We start from the raw sequence: 27,327 nt of genomic DNA on the forward strand, positions 1-27,327 counted from the left end.
GTGGCTTCAAAATTATGAAAATGTTATGTTTCTAAGTTACCAGTAAAATGATATCAAAACATATCAAGATCGATAAAAAAATAAGAAAATGTTGCTTGATAACATGGACCTAGGTCCATACATGCTGACAATAATCGAGATCCTGCAAAAGTTAGGGAAGAGTTTCATCATTTTTTTTCTCAATAGCTCATTATCGTTCGTAAATGGAAACGGTTTATAAATCTCTAAAGATTAGATATTTTTATATCATAATTGAAATCAAAACGAGGCAAGGAAATTATTTACTTTACATTTTATATGTCGTATCAGATTTAGATGCACATAAATATTCATAACGGATTTGTTTTCCATGAATAAGGGATACATATTGCTCTCACTTTGTGGCAATACGTTAGCCATGTCGATTTACTTTACCAAGAAGGAAATACATTCGCTATCACTTTCTGGCAGTATATAATTCAGCCATGTCGATTTGGCAACAAGGAAATACCTGTCTCTTAATTGTATCTCGAAATATGTCTTTTAGATTCAGTCGATTGAATCATTTTTACAATGGGCTTGTTTGATTATGATCACATGTATTAAAATCATGATAATTTATGATTAATGATTTGTGGTTAGCTAAGTCCTCAATGGCCAAACTAATCTTGTCCCATTTCCTTGTTCATTAGTGAATGATTATAGTCTCACACTCTTAAAATAGTTGAGCAAAAAATGTCCAACTTTTAACCAACACTGGGCAACATACTGTCCACACAAAATCTGCCCAAATTGGTTAATAATAACTTAAACTTGGTAATGAATTTGCTCAATTGGATAATAATAATAAATAATGTTTTAAAAACCAACATACATTACCCAACACAGTGGACAGTATGTTGCCCAACATTTTTAAGTGTGCAAACAATGGAACGATTCATTTACTTACCATGCTTGCATTATGAATTAATATGAATGATAATTTCTGATATTTTAAAAAATATAATTTTGGAATAAGATAACGAATTTGATGTTCATAATAACTATAGTTTCTTCCGATCCATCTGCTTTCGTATGAAACTTTTTTTGCAGATTGTTTGATAGCTCAGCAGCAACAGTAGTGAAAGAAATGTCACCAGCATGATGATGACGAACAAGTCAGGCAAGTCTGAGAACGATGAACATGTAAGTCACTACTGTACCCTTGACACTGTTGGTTAATGATCTTGAGTAGAAGAATCCTTTCCAGGGCTATTCTGTGGCGGACAGGTATTATCTGTAGATCACTTCATCGACAAACTGACACCATGATTCATGGATCAACTCAACATCTTACTGGTCTTTTACACCAATAGCGCCACCTTTTCCCACTCTGATTCATCACTCTCCCCTCATCAGATATACTGTTTCAATTGTGCATACTTATTACAGGTCATTGTTGTGAATAATAAATATAACCACACAGAGGCTCTTCAAATTGTGCTCAGTGTCTGAAAAAACAATTATACTCTTCATGAAGCCATGAGATTTAACGACTCGAGTATTATTTCAACACATTGACACATTGCTGTACAGAGGAACTTATTTTGCAATCGGCTGTGTGTTTTTTTCCTGGCTTGTGACGGAAACATCTGAACGGAATGGAACGATTCCCATGTCGACTTCCTATTATAACTATCGCCTGTGTCTTATGGACGTTTCTTAACCTAACTCCATTATGCAGAGGTAAGAACTTCTTCTTGCATTCATTAAAATTTTATTAAGCCTACAATGGACTGCTTGCCGCCATTTTTTAAAGGATCATCAGCAATGAAATTTAGTAGAATCAAATCAATAATTAAATGTATTCGAATTAATTTCTAGTCTGATCTATTCAATACAGTGTTGATTAATAATTGAACTGCATTCCACACAGGAGAATACCGTTCATTCCTTGAGTAGCCAGGGTTCATGACACATAAATCTAATATAAAGGTGGTCGATGGCAGGGGGCGGGGGAGGCGTAACGACCGTGTTGTTCAGTTCATGAATTTGGCAAGTAAAGAGTCAATGTATAATTTTTAATCGAATATTGTTTTTTAATACAGTGTCACGAGTAATGTACCCATCCTGATTCAAGAATTGTGTAATATTTCAACAGAAGATGATTGGAATAGGAGCATATACATGTGGGATATTTTTTGAAAGAATACCTATAAAAATTGAGATTTTATTTCACGTTAGTTTAATGTCCCCATGAAACCTATCGCAATCTTATCAATGATCCATATTAAAGCCAAGTGTAAGACATCCCATCGTTTCAGCCAGGTGAATTCCAGTTCTACAAACAATCATATTTTTTAAAAAAAAATACCATAAATGATTGTATGTACCAAAAAAGGTATCTAAAATCCCAATAATGAAAATAATAGATGCCTTCTCGAGTGCATTCCAAATATATCAAACCTGCGTTCAACATTATCATTGCCCGCACCCTAAAACACTACTTATGAATATTTAACAACGTATAGTCCACTATGTTATTTGATACCATTACCTGAACTGGGTCCAATGTTGCAAAACTATATTGATAAATGTTGTTTAAAGAAATATATGTGTCATGGCTATTAATTATGATTGTTATTAATATATTATTGATTTTTTTATTTGGCAATTCTACACGTAAAAGAGTTCATCAAAATACATCTTCTCGTGTTACAGCTATTACAGGAATGTAATGCATGATAAAGAACGAAAACGAGCCTGACACATTTGAATATAGGTTGCCTTAGTATTATATTATTTGCTGGTAGCTCTTAATTACCGCTGTGAATTCAATCTGATTAGCTCCATTTCATTTCTTATTGAATGTCTAGCCCTACATTTGAGGCTCAGGTGTTTTATAACACACTTGATTTAATGTAAAAAAATAAAAAAAATACATATATAATAATGATGATACAGATACTTCCACCAAGGACCTACATGACTACGTTTTCAAATTACATGGGTATACACAAAATATAGACAAATAGAAAATCTACATCGCAAAGCTTATAAGTACAAAACATGACAGCATGATAAGAGGACTGGCCGGCAAGGAACTATACAACTACAGAGAATATGAATTACATAATTTATTGAAGCAACGATGCTTCGTTAAAATACAAAATTAATTATTTGAGCTGATAAGGTTGTTTAAGCAAATCGGAAATATGAATTATTTGAAACTGAATTGACTGAAAGTAACTATTCAATGATGATGGAATAATTCAATTTTAAACAGCTAGTGAAATTGATTTTAAACAGATAACTTAGCATTTGCCCCCCATCAATAAAATATAGACAGATAAATACAAATTTATAAGAATTAATAAAAAATGAATCTTTTCATCTCTTGAAATCAAAATACAGTGTACGTTCATCAAGCCAGAAAATCATTTACAAGAATCGGAAAACCGAGTGATTTGAAATTTAATGGATTAAAGATTACTATTCTATTTATTATGAAACGATTTAGTTGTAATGAAGATTCGTAATGAAATTTTGAATAGATTAATTAGCATTTTCGACATATTATGTATGAGATATAAATCAATTCAGTTTAATAGATACACACATACTCACGCACATCCTCCTCCCCACATAAACTAAAATTGATATAAATTCTGATTTTCTCTTCCCCATCCACCCACCAGCCTTTGAAGACGTAATGAGAAACCCGTCGAAGAATCTTTACCAGGAGCTTTGGGATGCATACGGCTCCCCTGCCCTTCGACCCGTCGTTAACCTTTCAAAACCGATCGTCGTCCATCACAGACTACTTGTCTCACAAATAATAGATTTTGTAAGTTACATCCATTTTCTACACATTTTCATTTGTCTTATCTTTTTTCATTTTTTTCTACACATTTTTATTTGTCTTACCTTTTTCATTTTTTTCTTTCAATTTTTCTTCATTTTGCTACTTGACATCTTTTTTAATCTTGTTCTTTCCTTTTCTTCTCTTTCTTTTCCACCTCTTCTTCCCCCTTCTTACAATTTCTTTTATCCCTTTTTTCTCATTTAAATTCTACTCTTTATCATAGCATATCTCCCATGTGTTCTCCGTTTAGAACTTTTTCCATTCATCATCTTCATATTTTTTTCTTTCTTAACATTGCCTAGGATGAACCACGGCAAACATTGACTTTGAGTTCTTGGCAACGTATGGTAAGTTATAACCGTCTTTTATCCATGAACTGTGAATTTTTAGTAACACAACGACTCAAGATTCGATATTGGGGTAACTTTTCTTTTTGAGATACAATAGATTTATTTATCTTAGTAGAAGTTATATGAACAACGCTTTACATAAAAATGCTTCTACTTATCTTAAGATACACGTCTCTCATATTTGAGATTGTTTCATCGAAGACCAAAGAAGAGATCATTCTTGTTCCTAGTTTGAAAAATTGGATACAGAATATTTTCCTTGTTTTCTATGCCATCAACATAAATTCATTACAATAATTATTTATAAGAATGCATATCTTTCTTGATAGAAAAATACATTTCGGTTAGTTAATGGGGTGTAGTATCATTTTAGGGAAATAGGGGGTTAGGGTGAATCTCATTCATATTGCTTTGCTACCATTCCCCTTTTTATAGTTAGATGCACACAAACAACCTCATACACACACACAAACATATTGACCCCCTAATTGATTTACGCAAACTTTCACTGCTACGCTATTAACTTTTCTGTTTTTATTAATTTGTTTGGATTTCTGCAAATAATCATGACGTTGATGGATCTCTTTACAAAACTTTCTATTTACTCCTTGATGCAATTCCACTCCTCATTATATAAAACATTTGATTAGAAGATCTCGAGAAACATAATGACAAGAGGAATTCATTTCCCAGGTCGATACGACATGAAGAAACCTTGGTTGTTAAGTTGCTCGGATATGCGAATCAGAGCAGAACATTTGAATGTTCTTGTCTTTCTTCCCCGAAGGGACCGTCTCTGAGCAAGAAACATAAATCATTCTGTCAGATTGAAACATGGAGTGGGAACGTCCTGTCAACTTCAGGGCCTCGTCTTACGAAAAGTTAGCATCGATCAGATCAATTGCAACTATTGAAAGCCAACAACGTCACCATCTAAAATGCATCTTCGTCCAAAATATTTTCTAGAAATGACGTATATTCATACATTCACTGTTTTCTTGAATATTCAATTTGCTTCTCTCTGTTTTCAAAGGACATTAGGCAAATTTCCTAGAGAAAAATTATGACATTGATGGATTTCCATTAATATACTCCATATACTTGAGATTGATCAGATCAATCGTAATTCTTTGTAAGAAAGGGCCCAGATCTACCCCGCCACCACCGGTTAATGGATAAATATTTACTGCACTCCTCAACCCATCCAATTTTAATAGGTTATCGATTGTGAAATTTGAATCCCTGTCAGTTTAATGAAATTTCCGCAAGGGCATGCTCGCAGGAACAAACGAACAATTCGTCCCTGTTTTCACGAAGTGACGGATGTGCGCGCAACTTTTAAAAAGCTAGTTTTGAGTAAATCGCTTGCAAAGGTTTAGACCTCGATCTCAACCTCTTTAATGTATGCAGGGTGAATAAATGTAACATTTTCGTAAAGGGCATATTCTAGACAATCTTCAGTTCCAATCATTTTCATTTTCCTTTATTATTTAAGAAGATATTGAGATATAAATAGAACCATATTTTCGTGAAAAAAAAATAATACGGGATGCGCTTAGATTTATTTTCACGAAGTGACGGATAGTGCTCCGCACGCATAACCGTCACTTCGTGAAAACCCGAAATTCAAGGACGCGCTTCAATTTTGTTTTTACGAAGTGACGGGAGGAGGCTCCGCCTTAGTCCCACGCATAGCCTTGTGGATGCAATTCCATAGATAGGTTTTAGATAAACATAAACTCTTAATTTGCTATTGCAAACAAAATTAATCCTAAATGTGAGATCAATAGGGCCTGCGCTTCTGCTTTTAAGTACAAAAATCACTTCAAATACCGCTTTCTCTTTTTTTCTCGTAATAAAAGGGAAGCCCAATAGACACACGTTTTAAATTCTTAGGCCTATTTATTATCTCAATATCATATTCATTTTTTATAGATGAACACTGAAATACGAAAGCTTGGTATAACAGGTCATGAAAATGTGACTACAATAGTCAAATTGTCTTTTGTCTTTGTAAATTCATAAAAAGTATAACTATATTCCCTTTGTGTGCTCTGGCTCCGTTGGGAAATTGAAAATTCAACATTATAAACTTTTGTTAGTTTAACCTCCTTACACCCTCCATAAAATGAAATCCCGATTGAGAGTCTCTTAAATGTTGTCTATTTGTGTAAAAGGTATTCCCTGTTAAGGCCGAGTTATGATGATTCAACATTATTCTTTGAGACTTAATTACCACGAAAATGGTATTAAACTAAATGTGGAACTAACTTGTCAAAGGGCAACAAGAATAAGTAAATTAAGATTGCTACCCCCCAAAAAAAAAATAATAAGAGTAAGAATTTGTCAAAATAAAGCGAGCCAATTTCGAGTTACATATCACTCTTGCCCCCCCCCCCCCCCCTCTCGATCTCTCTCTACTCCATTTTTTCCTTTATCACAATGGTCATGCATTCTCTCCTGAAAATCCTATTAAAGTACCTTTTCATGCAAATTAAGAGTTATGACTTGTCATAAATCATTGAAAATACTAACTACATAAAATAAATCTACAGAGCTAGCAATGTGAATAAATTTAGATGAACACTTTTAATTCTATAACATTAAATCATAGCAGCAAGTGACAAATAGAAAAGTAAAATATAACATTTCAATCATTTCGATAAAAGGTATGCTTAATAGATTCATGAAAATATCATCTCCCTATAATGTTAACAATGTAGATATATTTTTATAAAAAAACTTTTTCAATAATATATAGGACCATAATCGCTAGTGACAAACACATCGACATTCATAATCATTACAATTAATCTAATATTGCGCTGTGAAATGTGTAGGAAATAATCCACCAGGTACACATTGACATAATTTTGTCAATTTATACATTGAATAAAACTTGAATATATGCAAAAATATATTTATTTGTATATCATACACTGCTTAACACAATCAGCAATCCTAGTCTGTGAATGCCACATTTAGAAATACAAAATTGCTAACATGTACCAAATTCTACATTCAAAACATTCCAATGACAAATGAATAAACTTTCAATCACAAGAATACTGGAATATAATCAATGCTAGTGGTGCAGGAAAGTTGTATTCTCTAATGTATATTTGTATTGACATACACATAATATGCAAGTAAAATGGCATTTCTTTTCCCTCAAAATAGAAGTAACATAGTCAACATTACTAATTACATTCACTACTCTTTTTTTATGAAGAGAATGTCATAATTAAATCAGTCGACACAATTGCCTTGAGAGTTATTTCATCTTTTCACACACTGTCAAGGACTAAAAAGTCAAATAGTGCTAAATGCTTGTCTTTACCGAAGGAACATGTAAAAACAATTATAACTATGAAGGTCAAGAAGGAAATATAATTTTAAATCAATAATTTAACGTAATATCAAACAGGATCATTTTAACAAATTTATAATCAAAATCACAAACGACAGCGACAAAAGCAATAAAATGCAATGATAAAAAAATATGAATGACTAAGTAGATTTGTATTTTTTCCATCATTCTCAAGTTATTGGCTAAATACACTCATCAATTCATTTTCAAATTAAACACTTGTTTTTTTTAATTGCAAATTGTCAGAGTCCAAAACAGGAAGATATATCAAAATACACATTAGTTCCTTCCAAATCTGAAAACTTTACAAAAATTGACTTCATAATTTTAGCAAATAACGTCTTTGAACTAGTGGGTAAAAAAAGAGTAAAATTCCTTCTACAAATATACAGAAAAATAAATAAACAGAAATAAAGACCTGACAATTTTGTGGAGAGTTGGGGGATTAAATTGAATGAGTTCTCAAACTATTATACAGAAAGGGGGGATATCAAGCTTAAAATAACTAAAATCAGCGTAAGAATTCTCACATCCCTGATAAACCGATAAAACATTACCTCTTGGAAGGGTGGGGTGTCTGTATTAACACATTTGGCTTTTGAAAATGAATTCACAAAAACCTAGCTGATTTTCACCCTTACATCCTTACTAGTAATATATCATGCAACTATCGAGTTTCACAATACATGTCAGTCTACTTTGTATGATTGTTATTATTAGATAGTTTGAAGTATTAACACAATACATTTCAGCACAATACAGCTAACATTCTGTTTTTTTTAATGTAGAAATATGCAGTATTTCTGTTTAAGATAGCACCAAGAAAAATGAAAACATGCCAAACAAATGAAAAAAGGGTAATTCTTTTGCATCCATATGTGGACGATTGGTATAAGCAATTTACACATGTAAGTATACTAGCAGTATAGCAGATAAGTGACTATTCTGAACTTTATATTTGACTGTATAATATATTTAAAGGACTTCATAATTATATCACTATAAAAGCACAGACTAGTTGAAGCAGTACAGTTTCATTATATAATACACTGCTCTAAAGCTGAAACCAGATTTGAAAGTCCTATCAAAATTAAAACTGAACTTATGTTATTATTATTATTACTTATTATTTGTACTGCGCTTTTCCCATTAGGCCCAAAGCGCTTACAATGAATTGATAAGATGTAATATATAAAAAATTACAAAGTATGAAAGAGATGAGTTTTTAATGACTTTTTGAAGATTGCTAATGATGGAGACTGTCTAATTATTAGTGGCAGGTCATTCCAGGATTTTGAAGCCGACACCGTAAAAGTTCTGTCACCAGCTAATGTACGAGTTAATGAATATGTGAGGCGAAGGTGATCACTGGCCGATCTAAGAGCTCTAGTTGGTGTATAAAGACTCAAGCAGTTACCTAAATACTGTGGAGCCTGTTTATTCAATGTTTTGTAGACAATCAAGAGTAATTTGAATGTAATTCTCTGTTTAAAAGGAAGCCAGTGAAGAGAATTAAAGAGTGGTTGGGAAGGATGATCACGGGAAACCTGTAAAATTAATCGTGCTGCCCAATTTTGTAGTCGTTGAACACGGACTAATTGATTAGAGGGAATTGTAGAAAGGAGCCCATTGCAATAATCGATACGAGACAGAACCAATGAACGAACAGCATTGTGACAGGCAGACTGGTCATTTTGTAGTCAAAATCACAAGAAAATAAATATTGGTATCAGTTACCCAGCTAGAAAATAAAGAAAAAGTTATATGAGAGCCCTGATACCGGAAAGGCCATGGGGCAGAGCCAACTCCTTCACATTTTTCCCAAGTGAAGACAGAGTTTCATCATCAGAATTGCAGTCCAGAGTTTTCAGAAGATGTTTCTAGTTGGGTTACTTGAACAGTTCAAAACCAGGGCACACTATTAAAATCCAGTCACTACCGATTCAACTGTCATGTCACCAAATCAGATCACATCTGCGGTGTTCAGGGAATTATCAATGACCCATCTGACAAGCGTGTCGGCCCCTGGATCCAACCTATGTATGTAGAATGAAATAATATACAAATTATCTGTTTGTTTTCAAAGTTTTTTTGTCAATCCAATATCAAGTTTGTAGGATAGCAGACTCAATATTTTAAATTGCCATTACCAAACAAAAACCTGCTCAGTCAGTATGGTACTAAAATTACAGCAAATATTTCAATTAGATGTTTCCAATTTATAAGAAAGTTTCAGCTGAAAATATGATCACATGACAAATTTTCAATGCTCTAGGGCAGTACACCAAGCATTTGTCATAATGGGAATAATGCTCTTTTACAGCTTAGAAATACATGTATATCTGCTAAATTATAACATATTTCAAAATTGATATTTCCTGGTTATAAATATGAGTCAACGTAGTTTTATAACTTCATTGTTTACTAGATTTGCAATTGAAATTCATTTTGGTAGTGAGTGAAAATCAATGGATTGCTTATACTGACAGGATGTCATGTGAGGAACACTATGAAAATTCTCACCTGGAATTGTATCTGACCATCAGCATTGTTAAATAGCAAGTGTACCAGTTCCAGGACTTCTCTCGTTTGTTCTCTGAAACATCGCTTATTGTATATACTGCATCTGAAAAAAATGAAAATATCTTCATCATCATGATTATGATCAGATCTGAGGTGCAGTTATTAATGTAGATTATTTCATTTTCTGTAAAATGTCATAGAGACAAGGGCGAGGAAGTGGCCACCAAACAACAAAGTATAAAGCTCTATCTACATTAGATGTAGACTAAGTTTGGACTTAATAAGATGATTTATTTAAAACATAAATCCCCAGTAATCCTTGGTTTAACTAAGGACTCAACTCATTTTCCCACATGGGTTGGCCACTAACTTTACCAAATTAATTCATGATCTCAGCATTCACACTGTTGTTTATTTATAGAGAGCCCCCCCTGCGGGAGGGGGTTATCTTTCCATTACATATGTTTGAAAGTACTTCTAGGAAATTAGATGATGACTTAACTAAAGTAAAGCAGACAATAGAATCTATGTATTCATTTGAGATTTTTTTAAAGGAAATTTGTTGCAAATACTATTCATGTGGGCACTTGGCAAGACAAGAACATAACGAGTACGAGTTAACGCAATCACAATGCAATTCTTGTAAATTAGTCTAGATCTAGGACTAAACTAATGCCCCTCTAGATGATTATTCCACCAAATCCTCAGCCTTCATTAAATCTATTTTGTCTTGATTAATGTCATAAAATATTCTAACCCTTATGGTTTGACTAAACTTACATTCAAGTTCAATTGAGTGACAAAAAAAGGACACGCAATACTCCGTTCAATTTTTACTGACACGAAAATAAATATGTGGGGCAATGTATGTAGAGATTGGATGTTATTTTAAGGATTTTTTTCTATCAGAGACGTTTAAAAAGGGTTGAAATCACTCGAAATGACTTTAAAGGCTGCATTGCATTTATTTCATTTCCTACATTTACAAGAAAACTCACCATTTCATGGTCTTCGGCTGTTCCAAACTGTAAATATTTGCCTTCCGTCACTTCGTGAAAAAACTTCTGAGTGCAAAGCGTATTCGTTTGTTTTCACGTATTGACGGCTGCTTATCCGTCACTTCGTAAAAACAAGAAATCCTTTTACCCGGTATTTTCTTGAATGTCATGTCGTCATAGCAACGTAATTAGACATTTTTGTGATCTGAAACTTTTTGAGGTTCAAGATATAAGTCATAGATGTCCAAAAATGCAAAAAACTCAAAATTGAAAAAAATGCAATTTTCCTCGTATCCGTCACTTCGTGAAAACAGGGACGAATTATTACATGGCAATCTATCTATCATTATAATCAAAATAATTTAATGAAAATAATGTAACTAAAGAATGGATTAGCTGTTTAAGAGACTGCATAGACTTCGATTCAATAAGAAGCCTTATCATTAATAACAAAACGTAAATAGATATATATTTCTACCTGGCTCATTTATCTACATGGGCTATCAATTTCTGACGGCCACGGAACAATAACAAAGTATGAAGTATGATATTCAATTGAGGATACTATATCAATGTATCACGAACAGTATGTTCAAAGAAACAGTTAAGAGGGGCAGGGTCAGTGTTTCAGGGTTCCAGATTATTTTTCTTCTCAACTTTGAAGAGAAAAAGGTGTCAGGTCTCATGCTTTTTAGGAGCCTGCTTTCACATTTTAATTTTATTTTTACTTGAATCGCCAACGAAAAACGGTGAAAGCCGCTTGCATGCACTTAGTCTAAATTCCGCCTGTCGATCTAATTGAATATGAGTGGTCATGCATTAATTTCCTAGGAAAATTAATCATCCCTCAATGCCATGTGAACTCATCCAAATCAAACAAGGTACTCTTTTATACTTATTGGATACAGTAGTGTGTAAAGACAATATAATTAATTTATTATAAAGTGTAACTTGATACAACAATCGATTTATCCATATTGTATACAAATATATAAAAATTGCGTGCAGTATTTGGAGTATACAGGGAAAGTGACATCGCTAATCGTTAATGTTCACCTTTAATAAATATGTGCACTGTTTATCAAGCAAATAATGCGAAAGCAAATAATGAGCACAGCTTAGAAATGTTGATGACGATGTTATATGATGTCATTGATTGACGCACGCCCTCGTGATGCATTAAAACTCGGTCGACTAACATTTAGATTTAGTTATCTTTAGTAGATATGAACATGTTTGACCCTGTTACAAAGAAATGAAGAATTCAAGCTTCAGTGATCGGTATTTATACCATGACCTTGTCATCGAGTGATCAAACTTCATGTCGAATTATAATTTAACCAGAAGCTGAGGATTATAGGAACCCACTTCTCATTTGATAATGAATTTGTGATTCAACAAGTTTATTTGAAAGCCTTGCATACGAATTTTCGATAGGATACTTCCTTACTTTTTTACATTTCGTGCAATTTTTGCTTTATTCATGTTGTTCCAAAATGCTATTATTTTTGTGGTGTTCAGTTTATGCTTAAAGAGGCCAAGGTCTGCGTGGGGAGGGGGGGGGGGGTTGTTATGTTTGTTAATCGAGAAACGCTAGGCGAATGTATTCATGGCAAGGTAGAATAAAGTATTCCCTTTGTGTTTATGTTACAAATATATGTGCTATTCTGCTTTTCCATAATCAGTATTTCTTGTGGGAGAGAAAAATTACGGTTTAACACCAAGCAGTAGAGGTCTCTATTCTAGTCAAAGAAATTCTTTACATAATTGTATATTCAATATAACAACTAGTTCAACACAATTATTCATTGATTCATATGCTTTTGTCTAATGTTACCCAAAACTACATCAAACGTCCTCTCTATGTTGTCTACGCTCAAATTTAAAGTGTTTCTCAAACACGAGTATGATTCGAGGTAGCCATGTTTGTAAATGAACTTACCAATATTCTCTTGGCAAGTGTACTATAAATAGAGATCTATTTAAGATAATTCTTTCTTGAAAAAAAAGTGCTGAATGTTGTTTGGTTCGTTTGGTTGAATATTTCTCAGCCTATTTAGATCTAAATATTTATTGTATAGACTGGAGTGTCACTTTCATTTCTACCCTCCATCCTGCACCAACAAAAAGAACATGTGGTGTTTCATATGGCTACTCGAAAGATATGAGCGACTTTATCAACAACTGGTGACCTTTTCTAGTGAGTCGAATACATAACTAGTAATATTTTTCTTTTGTTGAATAAACACCAATGAAAGTTTGGTAAGGTCGCGCGTAATTTACGAAAAGCTTTATGAAACACCTACTAGTTCCTATAACTTACACCCTCGAATGTTTGGACGTTTTTTCGTTGTTTTTAAAGGGTGTTTTCTATCTTACTGATTCATATAATGTCTATATACAGGCTAAAAAGGCCAGACTCTTTGTATAGTCTATCTATTCGTTCAAACTGATGACCTATTACGTACGATATTCCAGATTGTTTAGGTCTAGATTTTGAAAACGCTTTAGAACCTTAAGATTTTGGCTTACATTAGAATATAGTAAGAGTTTTCCCCTTTTTGCCATTGCTTCCTCGCAAACCATTGTGTGAACTGTACATCCCCATACGTTAGGGATGATTTACTTCATCAATAATTAACACTGAAGGGAGCGTGACGAAAATAATCATCTTTCCATATTGCTCTTGAGAAGAAGGTAATGAAGTGCCCTGTCGCTGATTTTAATTGACAGTTGTTATAAGCTTCTGAAATCATTGTATCTGAATGGCTTGGAGAACGACCCAAGGGAACATGACACACTATTATGAAAAAATGAGAATTCGGTTTGACAACCAACGGGTGAAAACTTATTTTTGGTGTACAACTCAAGTCAAAATCTTGTACCAATCATTATGGACAATGTCAGTTGGAATCATGTATAACAATGCAACTCCTGATGTGAAGATTTCAACTGATTTTTGCATGATGGAGAGAAGGGCTTATGCTATCCGATGTTCGTTAAGATTTGACCCTTCTTGAAATTACAAATGTAGTCATATTGAATTATGAGGGCCCAAACATGGCGAATGGGGCAAACTGTATAAAAAGCTTCGAGCAAGCCAACATTTTAACCTTTTTATTACAAAAATCTAACTTTGTGTGAGATTTTGACATGGCATTTTCGAAAATTGGGAAAGCCAGTCTTTTTATCCCAACGTCCAATTCCTTGATAAACGTCGTTCATATATGGGTCAGATCGACAAGGGTCAGCTAACTTGATACTAGATTCACATTTTTATCACCTCATCCCATCAATGTCATCTCTACTGATATTCGTTAATAATTCCTTAATAACTGTTGTGTTGAGCCATGAGGCTGACATACATGAGTTACAACCAAGGTAATAAGCTAATTCCCAAATGGTCAGTCGGGGCAGATTTAGGTGATTATTGCCCAAATTTGATCTGAATGATTGGTAGATTACGCCTCATAAAGGCATGTAGACAACAATTTGTGCTGCAAGAAAGCAACTGGGCGTACTTCCTATATGTCCCATTTGTATAAAAAAAAGGGCAATGAATTAAGTTGGACGTGCACGATTGCACGATTGAGAGAGAGAGGGAGGAGGGGGGTTATCATGTTAGCTCATCTGATCCGACATATTTCATTTGAGAACCTTTATTTGTCAAAAATTATCAGTTGAGTAAGCCATTTCCCGGTTCAAAACCAAAATATTTGCTACGAAACAAGGAAGATAGACACTCAAACAAAGTAATTTCGGACTAAAATAAACACATTACTTTTATTCTGATGATAAATGTAAAAAGGATCAATTCACATTATATTAAACAATAAAGTTTGCTTCATTATAGAAAACTGTTGGTTTCGACAAAAGTATATTATTCAAGCATAAGAAACAAGGAAATAAGATAGGTAGTATAGTCTTCTAATATAAAAATAAACGATGTAACTAATTAAAATATCGACAAAATGTACATGAGCTTCAACATGGATGGATAGGGGGATGGGGGCTAGGTACAATAAGAAAGAGAGACACAGAGAGAAGGGGTGGGAGGGTAGTTTTGCCTATTTAAACTAACAAAGCCAAAACAGGTAGAACATTACTAATATTTTCAAGGATGTACCATAGGTCTTTTTTTGTTGGTGATAGTAATAGATAAATGACAGAGATAGGGCAAGGATGTGCTACTTTAAGCTTTCTCCTTTTGACACAGAAAATCCAAAGATATGTTTAAAAACGAATATCTATTTTTTTAAATTCATTCAACTCCAACAACCAGTTGATTGAATGACAAAAGAAAATCAGACAAGTCTTTAACTAAATAGTTTCATCATTTGTGTTTACCATTTACTAGTATTTTCGCAATACTATATGCATATTGCTCATGATTGCAAAAATAGCCTAGAAAGTACAGCTTTCAGGTAAAAAAAGAAAGAAATTTTCCAAAAATTTGATTTTTGATAAATTTAGACCTCATAAGATACCTTATTTTTTATTGTTAGAATGTAGCTAAAATGTACTTAAAACTTCATCCTTTAGTTAGAACTGACCCCTAACAGGAGAGAGAGAGAGAGAGAAAAAAGGATAACGAAATCACATTTTGGCTTCTAATTGGGGAAAATGTGAATGACAATATTTTATCCACCCCTCCTATTGATGAAAGCATTGATGATGTTGACAGACAACGTGGCAGAAGAGAATGAGGAACACTACCATGACTCATGGTTGTCGGATGTTGGGCCCCTCCCCAGCCCCCCCCCCCTTGGAAAATGCCAAGCGATGGTCCTGATGATAAGGTATTCTATCATTAAGGAATACAATGCCAGTTTGGTCTTCACGACCTACCGATGACGTGTATATTGAACGTGTGTATTGAATATTTGTACATATCATTATTAATTTACAATACATGCATATTTCATCACATTCGTATTTTTGTGTAGCAATTACTTTGGTACGAACAAACGGTAAAAAGATCACTTTTAATATGATCAGTGAGATTTCGGTACGTTTTACGTGTTATGTATTAAAATTAGCAGCCAGTATAGTAGGGCAACGAAAGTACGTCATCTAACTAATTGGTCTATCGGTTAATGATTTATCGAATGACAGTAGCAGACAATATGTTCTTTAAGAACATTGCTCTCTCACGGCCTCCCCTCCCCGAAAGAAAATAATGAAATGAAATGTAAAGGAATGAAATAGATAAAACAATATAATATAAATAAAATAAATAAATTACAAAAATACAGTACAATAAAATGATAATTAAAACATAAAAACAGAATGACAGACTTAAAAGCTGAAAAATACCACACACTAAGAAATAAAGGTTCAAAATTGAACCCCGAAAGGTTGATGCAAAACCAGCACCATATATGGGTTCAAAAATTGAACCCTGCGGTTGGGGTTCATTTTTGCAACCTGCGGGTTCGAAACTACACCCCTAAATTTTAAATTGAAACCCTAGGGGTGCAGTTTTGAACCAGCAGGGTGCAAAATTAACCCCAACCGCAAATCAGGGGTTCAATTTTTGAACCCATAGGGTGCTGATTTTGCATCAACCCTTTCGGGTTCGATTTTGAACCTTTATTTCTTAGTGTGCACCGAGGTAATAATTATTTTACCCGACTTTTTCTAACATTACTAGAATTTCTTAGTGCTTTGAAATGTAATTCTACGGGGGAAGAGCTATTGTCTGGCACTAGCGACATAATCAGGAATAGCAAACACTATGCCATTCGAGCAATCAGATTTCTGATGAGAGATGGGGTGGGAGTAGATCATAGAGATGGCTCTTGATCGAATACTAATAACATGAGTGCTCATATGTAATGGAAGGCCAACGCTGATTTCTTAAAATTAATGTGCAACATGATTGATGCTAAAAACTACCTTGTGCCATTTCCCCTTTTTGTCTCGCCGTTTAAAGGGTGTCTCCCGAAAAAGGTATGACAAAGCAAACATGCATTGGAGAAAGGTGTTGATCGTTGAGAAATTCTATCTGAAAGCATCAAATGTCTTGATATTGGTCTATAAACAATTAAACATAATGATAGTAAGTAGATAATAACAAGTAATACTAATGAATAAAATGAATAAATGAAATATGGGTAGTTATGTGTGATGTTAGTTTCTTTTGATTATTTTGTGGCTCTTGTTAATGATCAGTTTCAAGGTCCTGGTTGCCTTACCTTCTTTGTCCTTTTTCTCTTTGGGTCTAATTTTCATTCTTGAATTTTTTTGTGCGTATAGTACATTTCTTTTGTGTCTGTATAAATTTGTATTGTATTTGAATATCCATTCATAATGTTTACTTTACACTTTTGTTATGATTCTATATTCGTTCATGTGAACAGTCGCATATTTAAGTCTTTGAACTGCTTGAGATTGTATTTTGACAGTTTTATGAAATTCAATATATATCAAAAAAAATATCGACCCATATTTGATTTGATTTGATTTATTGTTTTCTTCTGCATCCATAACATCCGTATAATACATTTTTCATAACATAAAAAACATAATATGTCAGCATTTTCGGCATGAATCATAAATAAAGAGTACTAAAAAAATTCCAGACAAGAATGATTAACTATATGATATTCACAATTGACAGGAGAAGGATTGTCATAATAAGCAGATTGCTTGAAAAAATGACAATCCCAAACTTATACTAATTGAATTAATTAATACATTTATAAAGCAGAATGGGCATATATTTTCAAATATAAAACATGAATTCATGCAATATTATATTATGAAGATGATAAAGCTGAGGGTGACGGTAATATGATGATGTTGTTGATGATTATGATGATGATGATGATGATGATGAAGACCATGGAGATGATGGTGGTCATGATGAAGATATTGGTAATTCGAAGGAGGAATAAATACACGATGAAAAGGATACGACACAGAAATTTAACTTCAAATATTCTGATAATAACATAGATTTAACGTTTGCCTTAAATGAGATTGTTTTACAGACTCTGGTAGAGAGTTCCACAAATCTGGGGGGCGTTTCATGAAAGTACTTGTCGGACGTTTTATCTGACAAGTCCCATTTTATCCGACAGTTACCACAGGAATAGTGCCTCTCAGCCAATCAACATCATGGAAAGATGTCAGATCTGACAACTTGTCGGATGAAAATATTGATGAAACGCTCCCCTGGACCATGATGTCTTATGGATCTCTGCGCAATAAGCAATTTGAGGTTGATTAAATGGAAATTTGAAGAGTTACGGGTAGGGTATGAATGAGTAGATGTACTCAGAGTATAACAATTGTGGAATGAAGGTGGGAGCATGTTATGTACGTACTTAAACATAAGTAGTAAACTTTGAAGTGTATTAATGTCAAATAGTGCTAGTCTTTAGTTTATAGATGGGAGTTAAAATACATGGAGTGATGAAAACATCATCGTAGTAGAATAGTGGTAATATTGATCAAATCGTAACACAACTACTGCCAAACCTAAGTTATACCATTTAACGAAACTCCAGGATCCCATGAAAAAAAAATACCCAACATGTTAGTCATTAATCATGACTTTGTACTGGCACGGATGCATTCTAATTTTGGATTGCTATATAATTGATACCACAGACATGGCAGACGGAGGTAAATTGAGTGATATGCAGTGAGAAAAGAAAAGGTTATAGCCTTCGCACTTCCATTCCGATTATCTAATTTAAATATCCCGTATAAGTGGCATGGTTAATGATGGTGACTAGAATTTCAGCTACATTCTGCATACTAGCACATATTGAAAGGGCGAAAATAGTATAAGACCATAGGCGGGGGGGGGGGGGGGAATGGGGGGACGTGTCCCCCTATAAATTTTAGGTGGGGAGGGACGGTCCCCCACCCCCCAATTTTTTTTATAACTTTTTTTTGTCAATTTTGTTTCCTGCGTCCCCCCTAAATTCACGTGAACTCCCCCCCTGAAACGATAAACTTTTTTTTTTTTTTTTTTTTTTTGGGGGGGGGGGGCTTGTCCAATTTTTTTACCTGTGTCCATCCCAAATTTCAGGTGGACTCCCCCTAAATTTGTTGGCTTCCGCCGCCAATGTATAAGACCAACATTTGAATATTGAAGATATACAATCATGACTACATTCACATTTTAATAGAAGCTATACGGTTACCTTCTTCTCCCAGCACTACTTGACCTCATCACGTGATCATAGAGACACTGACTTTAAATATTCAAAGTATTCAAATTACAAGTTATTATTTGGAAGTATATGAACAGATTCAAACTCAAATTCCTATTCGTCACGAATAGTTTTTTTCAGAAATATATTTGTCTTTTTCTATTGATTTCTACCATACAGGATTGGGAAGATGAGTTTTTGGCATGGGATCCAAGCAATTATTCTGGTGTAGAATCTTTGGAAATAGATCCGAGTCTGGTTTGGAAACCTGATATCCAACTTTATGAAAAGTAAGTCTTTCTCTTTACAAGCTTATTTTGTTTCACGAAAATGTACCCTTTTAAGCACTAATGGCCTAAATTAAGGTCAATGATAAAGACTCTTTTAAAGTTTTTTCAATTGTAACAAATAACTATACAGACAGCAATGTAGCCTTGATGGTAAAGAAGTCTTCTACAGAAAATGCCGCAAGTGGCAGTCCCATCAGCGACTGATTCTATACCGTCGGATAACTGATTTATAGACAAACGGATATCCCCGTTTACGGTGTTATGGTAAAAATTTTATCAAAAGATTGCTATATTGTAGCACTGCGTGCTAACATGCGTGAATATTTTTTTGTAAAGTGAAAAGAGGTCTATGATAAAACAGTCATTGTAATTCAGATTTCCATTTAAGGGTATACAGTGATTCAAAGCGATTCATCTCAATCTAATAAGAGGGGAGGAAATGTTAACTTCTTTTCCCGAAATATCTTCTTTCAACTTTTATACAGCGTCGATAAAGATTTCCTTCGAATGTCGGAAACGAAACTACTGGTGAATTACACGGGTCACGTGACATGGTACACACCGGTGATTTCAACAAGTTCATGTCATATTGACGTTAAGCTCTTTCCTTTCGATACCCAGAGATGCAACCTTTCCTTTAGTTCATGGATATATACTATGAACCAACTGCAGCTTCACATGTCGAATAAATCAGAAGCTACTAATCAGGTGAGTTTTCTGGAGCCAGAGGGTATGTTTATCGATTAGGTGTGTGCGGGCGGGCGCGTCATACCCCTCTCTATAATCTCTATGACAGCCCATGCACTCAGGTATCATTTCCCATATAGACTCGTGTGTTAAAGTGGCACTTTTAAAATAATTCATAAAAAATAAGGATGAAATTCGAGGGTTAAACGTTTACCAGTGGATGGGATATATGTCTGACATTCCATATCTGACTAGAAAAGGGTACCTCGACTGGCTAATTTTTAAAATAAATCGGCATTTATGAAGACTACACCTGACAGTAACATGGCTATAATTCTTCCGCCAATTAAAAAAAAATCATGATTCTTGTATTTTGCATACCAATCAAAATACATGAGATTTGTGTTACTGTTCTATACTGCTGAATTTTGCTGCCCCTACCGAATCTACACATGCCGATGACAATAACTCGCTTGACAGGAGAACGTTCCAATATCTTTTCTTTAAAGGACGAAAAACAAAAACAAATTGATTTAAATTAAAAGAGAAAGATCCAACAGTCATAACAATGAAAATTCATCAAATCAGATGTAAAATAAGAAAGTTATTACATTTCAAAGTTTCGCTTAAAGTGGAATGATACCTTTGGAACAAGTAGGCGTGTGTCGAAACAGAAACATCACAGAATAAGAACAAAGAAAGTTTGAGAAAAGTCGGACAAATAATGAGAAAGTTATGATCAGTTTAATATTGCAATCACTAATGCTATGGAGATCCTCCATTGGCAATGCGACATGTGTGATGTCACATGTGAACAATTTTCCCTTTGATGGACTGTAAAATACCCTGAAAATGTCTCTTTTTGCTTTTTCTTAATGTGATACAAACTCTTTATCCATGATGTATCCTTTAAAAATCTGTATTACATGCCCTCCTCTAGAAAGAACACATGATCTACTGATAGATGTGATAAAAGAGGCAATTTAAGTGAAATATATACTAAAGTAATGGGGAGAGTTGTTCACAAGTGACATCACACATCTTTGTCGCATTGTCAATTTGAGTATCTCCATAGCATTAGTGATCTAGATATATTTAAATGCTCATAACTTTCTCATTATTTGTCCGATTTTTCTCAAGCTTTCGTTGATCTGTTTCATTGATTTTTCTGTTTTCATACAAGCTATCTTGTTTCAAAGTTTCATTCTCCTTTAATTTCCCAAAACAGTCATATGCACACCCTGGTCGGTATGCATTATGGAGACTAATGACGTCATCCACTCACTATTTTATTTTGTCTGTTATATGAAATATGCCAATTTTCTTCTCATTGTCAAGTGAAACAATAATCAGTTCCTTCTTGAACACGTGAATTTAACATTGTTTAATACCATATAGTTCAGTCAAGTCGGTACTTATAGTCATATCTGTCAAAATGAAATATTGTATAATTCAAATAATAAAAACCATACGAAATAGTGAGTGAGGGACATCATTGTCTCTCTCGTTTGCATTTCACTGAGTTGTGCATATAACTGTTTTGTGAAAAAATAAGCGCATAACTTTTTTACTCTACATAAGTTTTTGATGAAATGTTCAATGTTATGCTAGTTTGACCTTTCTCTATTTATTTGTATCGACATTTTTCTGGGGTGGACTTGACCTTTAATCATAGTGATAACAATACAGTTTGTTAACTAGTGTAGTAATAAGGTGATCGGTTTCATCCACTCATGTACAGTATATGGTGTAACAGATGGAAAAATACACTTTCTGTGAGTTACCACAAAAAAGAAATCAACTAAATGTCAATGTATTTTTATAAGAACTTCTTTTACAACTCTTTAATAAAATTTGTGTTCTATATCAAATGTATAGTACATATCGGAATAACTTTACGTGTAAAACTGGCAAGGGTATAATGACCTGCTTTAACAACATATCAAACAATAAATGAACTGGCAAGTGTAATGAAAGACTTGAACAAGCAATATAGCAATTAATTTATTTGTGTCAGTTTGCTCACACAAAGTCGTCACATGGATTATACCTTTAAAAAAAAGATACATGAGACGGTTACTGTAAAACTTTTGAAACAATTGTAGTTTATGATAATGTAGTCTCCTTTCCTTTAGTTAACATGAAACGAAGAAGGTTGTAAGACTCATATATCATAAACCTTAAGTAGTTTTTTTCATAATACATATCACTCCTAAATAGATATCACTCCTTGGAAAGGCCTATATCAAATCACTAAGCAACAACATTACTACAGTTCCAGCTAACAAATCTAACAATCATTACAAGCAAAATTTTAGTTCAAGTCGCTAACCTGTTTAAAACATATAATTAAGTTGATAAACAAATATATAAATCATGCATGCATGGATTCGATAATAAACGAAGTGCTGATTTTCCAAAAGTGGTTAGGTATTAATTTCCCGCTCAACACATAAACCTGTCCCGCCCTTTTTGAAAGAAAATTTGATAGTAAAACATTTTACTCAACAGTAATTGATTTGAGTGATATTGTTTATCAACGTTGTGATACTTGTATCAATGATAATTGCCTAGTTTTCATAAGAGAGAAAGAGATAGAGAGAGAAAGAGAGAAAGAAGAAAGAAAAACATGTATATATATAGAGAGAGGAGTGTCTTGCTATCAAATTGTATAAATCATATTTTGCAGGAATATAAGTATATGCCATTTACAGAAGTGTCATGTTTGTGTATAGAGTGTTCATTTTGTTAATTTAATTTCGGGGGATAATGTTTTTTTCGTTTCTTTAATCACTGAAAATACTTCAGAGGATATTATTTTTTTTTACTTTTAGGCTAAAACGTATACTAGGGTGTTCGGAAAAACAATTCAATATCAATAATACTTTTGAGTGCTACACCCCCAGCCAACAATAAGTTCTGATGTTGAACATTAATTATTATACATACCTATCTATAGTAAAACACACAAAAAATACATCAATTACAGTAAACAATCCAGAGCCACCTTTGAGAGAATCAATTGATATGATACATATAAACAAATCCTGTATAAGTTGTTTGTATATATATATATATATAGTTTCACAGATCAGCATAACTTGATTGTTACCCCTCCCCCGTAAAAACCCCGCTTATCACATGCACAATACGAGTAACACTTTTTACTTGGTAATTCACTCTGCAAAATGTGTAACAATACTAATAGTGCATTTTAGCCGTACATGCTTTCACGAGTACAGATAGTTTTTACTTAGGATTTCAGTTCTATTGATCAGTTATCTCAGAATTTGCATTCCATGTCCCAGAAAGTCATCCACCAAACATGACGTGAGTAAATCCACATATACGTGATCACGGTGATAGGCAGGGCATGCGTAAGTTTCTGTCTGTACTCAAGAGGTGGTGCTGGATTGTGTAAGCGCATTAATGTGGTGCAGCGAAATTTAGATGAAGAATGTATCAACCTCACGTATCCTTGTTATCATATTGATATGCAAAGTCGTAAAACCGTTGTCACGACCACGTAATATTTAATATAAATAATATAAATAAATCAACTCTACAATTTACGAAAAAAGTATTCTGAGAGGATTTCGGTGGTCACAAAATGAGCTTGGCTAATTCCGGGTGAAATTAGCAGACTGGTTTATTTACGACAGAATTTAATCCTGATTTACTGAAGATTTACACAAAATTAAGATAATGATTTATTGACAATTTTATTTTCAAACTGTGGTACATTATTATTCCAATGTTTGAATGAATGTATCAAGTACATTTATTTCCAAGCTCACTTCAACTCACCACCACTCCCAGCTCCCCCCCCCCCTCTTCCCCGTCATAAAATTTACACATCCATCTACACACGTACACCCACATACGATGCATCCTACTCTGGTACAACTATCTGCATTTAAACAAATAAACAAAACAAAACAGAAACAATAATAGCAATACCGCTGTGTGTTGATGCCCTCTACGTTCGTTGACCGGGCATAACTAGACATTTATGTGCGAATCTAATGGGGGGGGGGGGATGTTGCAAGAAAAAATTGCGATCAATTGCCAGTATTCTGTTGCAATTTTACAACTGATAGATCAACGTTAGTTATAGCAAATCACCTTAAACTTCTTGTTTCAAGGAGCAAATTGGCAATCAATCACCAATTTGCAATGAACTGTGAGACATACGATTGATTTAGGGACCAAAAATTGACTTGCAATTGATCGCAAGTTTCTTGCAACACTCCATAAGTCATACATTAATTTTTGTGTAACACACCCCCCCCCGGGAGGTGTTTCATAGAGCTGGTCGTAAGTAAGAGCGACTTTAAGAAAGACTGGTGATCTTTTTTTACGCGTGAGATAATTACCAATAAGTACTATTTTTGTGGTGAATATCATATCACAAGAAGGGTTCACCAGTCGTTCTTAAAGCCGCTATTAACTTACGAACAGCTTTATTAAACGGCCCCTGGTATTATGGAGAATGTTGCATCCTGTTCATGATATGATTTAACTTACTTCATTTATGAGATGTTTTATACATTATACATTCCTCTGTTACTCCAACAGTGTAATGAATTAGTCTGATCACCGTTTTATTTATGTTAATGGTCCTCATTCGCTCCGCAATACTATTTGAAATAATACATTCTCATTTTCCTCCCTCAAAGAATATCTTCATGGGTAATGGTGTTTGGAACCTTGCTGATATAATCCGGTCAGAGGAACTTTACAAATACGACTGCTGTCCAGGTGAATACAGGAAAGTAATTTACACCATTTTGCTCAGTCGAACATACGCCTTCTACCTCACCAACATGATCATCCCAAGTATTACACTCTGTTTAACCAATACCTTGGTCTACCTGATTCCTCCGGAGTCGGGAGAGAAAGTCCAGTTTGCCGTCAGCAACCTCCTGGCATCTATCTTGTTCCAACAGCTTATAGCCACGACCATGCCACCTCTCGGAGACGAACTCCCGTTACTTGGTAAGGCTTCCCGTTGTCGTGCGTATCTTGCACTAGGCCACGTCCAAGTGGGATGTCACTTCACTTGAAAATATAATAAACCAGTAGCATATTTTAAACGCTTCCTTGAAAATTAGAATGAAACTGTCAACCATTCTGATCATCAAAAGTAATGTTCGAGTAAATTAGAAAACTATCCCGATCCCTTTGATCGCTTTAGAAAAAAAAAATCCCCTGGACCTGTATGATTATTTTCTTGGGAGAGGATGGTAAGTTTTTCTTACCAGTATGGGTCATCTTAATTGAACATGCCAATGAGTAAAAATTGCACTTTTTTGTCTAATGATCTAGGTTATATCTATCCAAATACTTGCTTAATTATTGGAGGCCTTATGAATTATGTGAAATATAAAAGAGTGGAGAATGCAGATCATCTAATCTCCCCCTCTCTCATCCCTCTCTACCTGTCTGGCTCTCCATTTGATTTCCCGTTTCCCTCCATGTTGCTTTCTCCCACCTACCTACCAACTAATTCACTTTTCCTTTATTTACAAACAGGAATCTTCTTTCTCTTCATGGTCATGTGCAGTTGTTTTTCAATCGCTTGCAGCATACTTAGCTTACGGCTCTACAACAAGAAGGGCGATGAACCAGTACCAAACCATTTCCGAAAACTCATACTCCTGACGCATCCAGTAGCCCATCGCCGGCTCCTACACCGCGTCACAACCTTACGTGCCAAGTCCTCCTCTCAGAACGGCCACTCAGAACACAAGAACGACATGACGTCTTTGGAACCAAAAGAATCCAGTGATGAGATCCAACTACAGCAGCTCACCGACGAAGAAAATCATCATGAAACGATAAGCCCAGAGAAGACAGAAGACAAAAGTCCGGTTCATAGTCATGCGAGAAGACGGCAGAGTGCGAGTTTGAAACGAGACGTAATCATAGAGGAATGGAGGTTGTTGGCGAGGGTGCTTGACAAACTTTTATTTGCACTGGTCCTTGTACTAACCTGTTTGGTTTTGCTTGGCCTTATCATCGAATTTGTTTAGTCGGGCAAAAGTAATTCTGAAATCATGTAATGAAACAATTTAGTTCAGGCGCGACCGTTCGACTGACCGTGGTCATGCTTATGATGCTGCAAGTCATTTTATTCTGACGCCAGTGACATACTGTTCACCAAACAGAATATATACATCTTCTACATAGATGTTGTAGACGGATTTCTGTAAAGCCTATCTTTACATCATGCGATTCAAATGTAAACGTACACGAGGACATGTGGACCTTTTGACTAGATATAGAGACATCTAAGCAAAATAAAAAACGAGTGTAGATATACATTTTTGTTCCATGTTGAGATCCGAAAATCATGGGATATCCATAATATGCAATAGAAACGCCGTAGATTTTTTGAGTAGCAGTAAGTTAAACTGTTATCATGAATTATACCTACAAGATTGTGAAAAAGCCGGAAAATGCGAAAGTTTTGATATAAACACTCAGCTATATAAATAAAGACATTTCAACATTCGTTAGAAATTTTGGATACAAAGGCAGACTTTCAGATATCGATTCAAATCGAAATGGAGATACAATCGATGACACAGGATTTCATTTTAATTCTTGACCTGGACTTTAAAATAATACTAAAAGAGGATACTTCCTGAGAAATTTAGAAGGCTTACACATTCTCTTGTCCTTGATCATCAGTCTTATAATCTGTTTATCATTTTATGAAATAATTCAAGTAGAAACAATAATGTTCGAAAGCGTACTGACATTTTACTTCATTGTTGAAATGTGTTGTAGGATAATCCGATTATATATATTAGATGTGGTCTTGGTTTAAGGGCGTACTAGGCTGGTTTGAGCATGGGGAGAAGCACATCCTGGGAAGGTGGAACTTAAAGGGATAGCCCGGGCTGAAAGTATTTATATCTTAATACATAGAGTAGAATACACTTATCAAAATGCAGAAAATTTCATCAAAATCGGATAACAAATAATAAAGTTATTGACATTTAAAGTTTAGCAATATTTTGTGTCGTCATGAATATTTATTAGGTGGGCTGATGATGTCCCCACTTTCCGTTTTCTGTTATTACATAAAATTATATTTTTTTCATTATTTC

General features: G+C 34.2%; 1 protein-coding gene and 1 long non-coding RNA gene across 2 annotated transcripts; one reads left to right on the forward strand and one right to left on the reverse strand.

The window, feature by feature from the left end:
• Positions 1-1,258: 1,258 nt before the first annotated feature.
• LOC121408897 (neuronal acetylcholine receptor subunit alpha-10-like) lies at positions 1,259-27,155 on the forward strand. The gene is made up of 7 exons (XM_041600603.1): positions 1,259-1,704; positions 3,657-3,805; positions 4,126-4,170; positions 19,413-19,522; positions 20,008-20,230; positions 24,889-25,207; positions 25,745-27,155. Exons 1-7 carry the CDS (start codon positions 1,620-1,622, stop codon positions 26,242-26,244), a joined length of 1,431 nt encoding a protein of 476 aa, XP_041456537.1. The 5' UTR covers positions 1,259-1,619; the 3' UTR covers positions 26,245-27,155.
• On the reverse strand, positions 8,821-11,378 carry LOC121408898. Its single transcript, XR_005969098.1, has 3 exons — positions 11,065-11,378; positions 10,067-10,169; positions 8,821-9,579 (listed from the first exon to the last, which is right to left on the reverse strand). It is a non-coding gene; the product is annotated as an uncharacterized LOC121408898 (long non-coding RNA).
• Positions 27,156-27,327: the final 172 nt, after the last annotated feature.

Source organism: Lytechinus variegatus, chromosome 2 (genome assembly GCF_018143015.1).
Source record: "Lytechinus variegatus isolate NC3 chromosome 2, Lvar_3.0, whole genome shotgun sequence".
In the NCBI taxonomy this organism is placed as follows: domain Eukaryota; kingdom Metazoa; phylum Echinodermata; class Echinoidea; order Temnopleuroida; family Toxopneustidae; genus Lytechinus; species Lytechinus variegatus.